At 52.9% G+C, this 4193-nt stretch overlaps 1 protein-coding gene across 1 annotated transcript; it reads left to right on the top strand.

Annotated features, from left to right (window-relative positions):
- Positions 1-7: 7 nt before the first annotated feature.
- LOC104459784 (chromosome unknown open reading frame, human C19orf47) lies at positions 8-2890 on the top strand. Its single transcript, XM_010074445.1, has 8 exons — positions 8-11; positions 278-365; positions 656-770; positions 902-983; positions 1208-1331; positions 1523-1665; positions 2006-2076; positions 2480-2890. Exons 1-8 carry the CDS (start codon positions 8-10, stop codon positions 2888-2890), a joined length of 1038 nt encoding a protein of 345 aa, XP_010072747.1.
- The last annotated feature ends 1303 nt before the right edge of the window (positions 2891-4193 follow it).

Genomic DNA, 4193 nt, shown 5'->3' with positions numbered 1-4193 from the left:
GGTCACAATGGGTAAGGGACGTTTCCTTTCCCCACCCCCGGTCACCCTAAATTGTTCTAAAATCCTCTCAAATTGCACATTTTCTTCTGCAGACCATCCCCACCCCCTCCCCGCTGCCATCCCAGGAGCTATTTTCCTCCCGGTCACGTTAATCGCACGACGACAGCTGCGAATGCCTGGAATGAGCCTCTCAGCTGGCGCCTGCCAAAAACCAGGCGACCGCCCCACCCCTTTTTCCATTTAATTCTTTTCCCCCTGTCTTTTTTTTTTTTTTCAGCGACATCTGAATGGATTCAGTTTTTCAAGGAAGCCGGGATCCCCCCAGGCCCTGCTGTCAACTACGCCGTCATGTTTGTGGATAACAGGTGAGGTCAGCGATGAGGCGATGCCTTTTCGTCGCGTCCGGGGGGCAAAATAGCACTGGAAGATTCCCCTGGTGAGGAGCAAGGAAGGAATTAACCGATTATCCCGCTTCTTAATTAGTTAGGTTAGTTCTGAATCTGCGCTGAGCTGCTTTTTCATTGTCGGTGCTGTTTCTATGAAGGCATCACTGTCCGAACGCAGGTTGGGGGTATCACAGTGCACCTTGCTCAACGCTTAATTGATCAGAGCTTGCAACGAGGGGGAGACCTCGTTAAGCCGGGTCTTTCCTCAGGATCCGGAAGAACATGTTGATGGATCTGAACAAGGAGATCATGAATGAGCTGGGCATCACGGTGATTGGAGACATCATCGCCATCCTCAAACACGCCAAAATCGTGTACCGGCAGGTATGGTAGCACCGACGCCAGCACGGGTAGAGCTTCGCTGTCTTGTTTAGCAGGAAAGTTTTGCCTCAAGGCTCCTCGTTCATCTCCAAAGAGCCCGAGAGAAAACCCTCCTCCATGTTTTTTCCCTCCAGGAGATGTGCAAGGCGGCCACCGAATCCCTCTGCCCCAGCTCCCCCAACGTTCCAGCCGAGCTGCACCGCAACACCAGCAGCGGTGAGCACGGGTGGGAGGTTTCTGGGAGGTTAAATCCCCTGCCCTGATTACTGAGGTGAATTAATTATCTTGAAAGTGAAGGGCTAAAACGATGGCAGCCTTCCCCACGATCGCGGGGAAGGACCCCTCTTTAATTTCTCTGATACGATGGACGTGTGTTGCACTCACCGAAGCCCCTCAGGGTTTTAAAACCTCTCCCTCACCACGCTGCTCTCCCCTTCCAGCCGCCAGCCGGATGATCGCCAACAGCTTGAGCAGAGACTCTCCTCCCGCCGCCCCGCTCCGACAGCGGCCCCACGCCTCCAAAATCTCCGTTACCGTCTCCAACAAACTGGCCCGCCAAGGCAGGTAGGGAGGGTGATGCATCCTGGCAGAAACAACACCCAAAGTTGCTTTTTTCCATTTTTATTTCCCATCAAACGCCCCCCACCCTGGGAGCGTTCAAGGCCGGGGTTATGCCCAAGTGCTCGTAAAAACCTTCCACCCCTAAATCTTGTTGGAACGAAAGCTCCCAATTCACTCTTCCTTTGTCCCGCCAGTCACGACGCGGCAGACAAAAATCCAACGATCCCAGTAAAACGCCGCCGCGTGACGGCAGAAATGGAAGGGAAATACATCATCAACATGCCCAAGGGCACCACGCCGAGGACGAAGAAAATCCTGGAGCAACAAGCAGCCAAAGGTGCCGGCCAGGGGGGGTTGATCTTCATTTCTCTCTTCCAGAAGCCCAGTTTAGTCCCAGCTTAGCCCACCATTACAAATCCCACAAGGATTTTCACATCCAGGGAGTTACTGGGTAGAAGTTGGGTTATTCCAAGGATTTATTAACTCGCCCTGAGCTGCAGAGGTTCCATTCGTGTCTGTTTAAGCCTTAGGATGAAGGGGACGGGTGGCGTTCGGACACTTTTATCGAGTGGATTTAATTTTTGCCGGGAGCCCTCAGTCCTGACCTGCTGTAGCTTCATTTTTCTGGGGAAACCTCCAAAAAAAAAAAAAACCGCGTGTTTTCTTGAAAACTGCAGGTCTGCAGAGGACATCCGTCTTCGACCGGCTGGGATCGGAGGCAAAAGCCGACACAACCACGGGAGGGAAGGTGAGAGGACACGGGATTTGGGCTGTGGTTTGGTTTAGCCATCACTCTCCTCTGGAGGCAAAAATCTTTTTATTTGGGGATACAGGAAATTTTTTTGTTTCTCCTCTAGAGGCAAAAGCCTCAGAGTGTAAAACAAGTTGCAGACTCAGCCCCTTGAAAAAAATAAAAGGGAATATGATTTTATGGGTGATTTATTAGACATGCTTTGTAGCCAAATCATTAATTTAGTTGCTGCAGGCAGCGTTTTGCATCGTTACATCCCAAAACATGTCGCGGGTGAGGTCACCATCCGTCTTGCCCGTCACAGTAGCCGTATTCAGGGGGCGAAGGCGAGGGGGAGGGTAAATCGAGCACCCGGAGTAGGGGCACAGGTGCTGACAAGCTCCCTGCTCTTGTCTCACAGCCCACGGGGGTCTTCAGTAGACTGGGTGACACCTTGGGGACCGATGGGGACAAAGCCACCGATAGCGATGACGACTGCTCTGTCCTCCAGTACGCCGGCGTCCTAAAAAAACTCACCAAACCCCCCCGAAAGGAAAGCACCGAGCCGGGAGGGACCGTCAAGGTGAAAGCCACCAGTTCGGAAGCAAAACCCGTCACCGCTGCCACCATCCAGCGGCTCGGTCACAGGAACACCGCCGGTGTCCGTACGGCGGCAAAACCGCCACCAGCAGCATCCAAAATCGGTGTCGTCGGTATCGCCGCAGCACCGGTGGAAGCGCAGGACGGCGACGTCACCAGCACGAAGGATAAAAACGTCCAAAATCGGTGTCGTCGGTATCGCCGCGGCGCCGGTGGAAGCGCAGGACGGTGACGTCACCAGCACGAAGGATAAAAATGAACCGGAATTTCGGGTGACAATCAAAAGGACCTGGGGGTGCGGGAAGGTGAGCAGCACCAGCGAGAGCCCCGGCGCTCAGATGGATAGCGCCGGCACCATCAGTGTCTTTAAGCGGCTCGGGAAGAAACCCGATTGATCCCGCCGTGCTTCTTCCCACGCCGGACGGGTTTTCCCGACAGTTTTCTGCTTGTCCCGTCTCCTGACGGCCGCCCGTGGTCCCTCGTCCCATTTATTCACCCAAGAGAACCGACAGAGTCTCGTCCTGCCATCCTCCTCGCTGATCCCGCGGGGAAACAACACTAATCCCGCGGGAGAGCAGCAGAGGGAAGAGGGGAAAATCTTTTCCCGGTGGATTTCCTTTCCACAAAGCCAGTGGGTGCGTGGCCAAATTGTTGCTCTCCATCTCTAACAGGCATCAAAATTTATTTTTTTCGTTCCCCTGGTTTTCCCTCCTGCAGGTATTTAGGAATTCAGACCTGGAAAACTCCATATAAAGGGTTTTTTTTTCCCTATTCTGGGTTTTTTTCTTTTCCACGGGTTTTTTCCCCTTTATTTAGGAATCTGCACCAAAATGACTGTGTGTAGTGGTGGCTAGCTGCAGGGATTCTTGATTTTTAAGGATTTCAGAGCAGCCTCATAAAACCAAAAAGCTTCAAAAAAAAACTCCTCGGAGGCTCAAATAAATCCCAAAATCTCCTTAATTTAAGCGATGCCGTCAGTCCTCCACTCGCGGTCTTCGGCTCAAGCTCATCCTGCTGTGCCACCTCCATGGGGTTTTACTGAGATTATTTATTTCCTCCCATATTTGTTTCCCCCCCTTTTTTTTTCAAAATTTATTTCTGCCGACGTCACCAGGGGCTGTCTTCGCCCTGCGCCTTTCTGGCGTTGCTGCGAACCCCGAAAATCTGTATTTTCTCTCCAAAATAAAGACGACGGCGGCGGAGGCAGCTGTGGGGCAAGTCAGGGCCGCGACAGGGAGTCTTTTTAATAAGAAAAACCACTAATTCCCGTACTTTGCCCTCTTTGGGGAGGTTTTCTTTGCGCTTCGGGTGTTGCTCGCCGTGCGGAAACGAGGGCTTTCGCCCGATTTTTGGCTTTTTTGTGTCGCCCGCCGGGCGGTTGTTTTTAATAAAGTGTGGAACCGGCTCCGTTTGGCCTCGATCGAGCCCCCAGACCCGCGGCCGGGACCCCCAAAACGTCACCCCGGGGGCGGTGGGGTCCGTGGGGGGCGGGACTTTATGCAAATATATTTGCATATATTCAAATGAAGGGTTTG

This window comes from Pterocles gutturalis, unplaced genomic scaffold (assembly GCF_000699245.1).
Source record: "Pterocles gutturalis isolate BGI_N339 unplaced genomic scaffold, ASM69924v1 scaffold21017, whole genome shotgun sequence".
In the NCBI taxonomy this organism is placed as follows: Eukaryota; Metazoa; Chordata; class Aves; order Pterocliformes; family Pteroclidae; genus Pterocles; species Pterocles gutturalis.
This window is presented reverse-complemented; position numbering and strand designations above follow the sequence as displayed.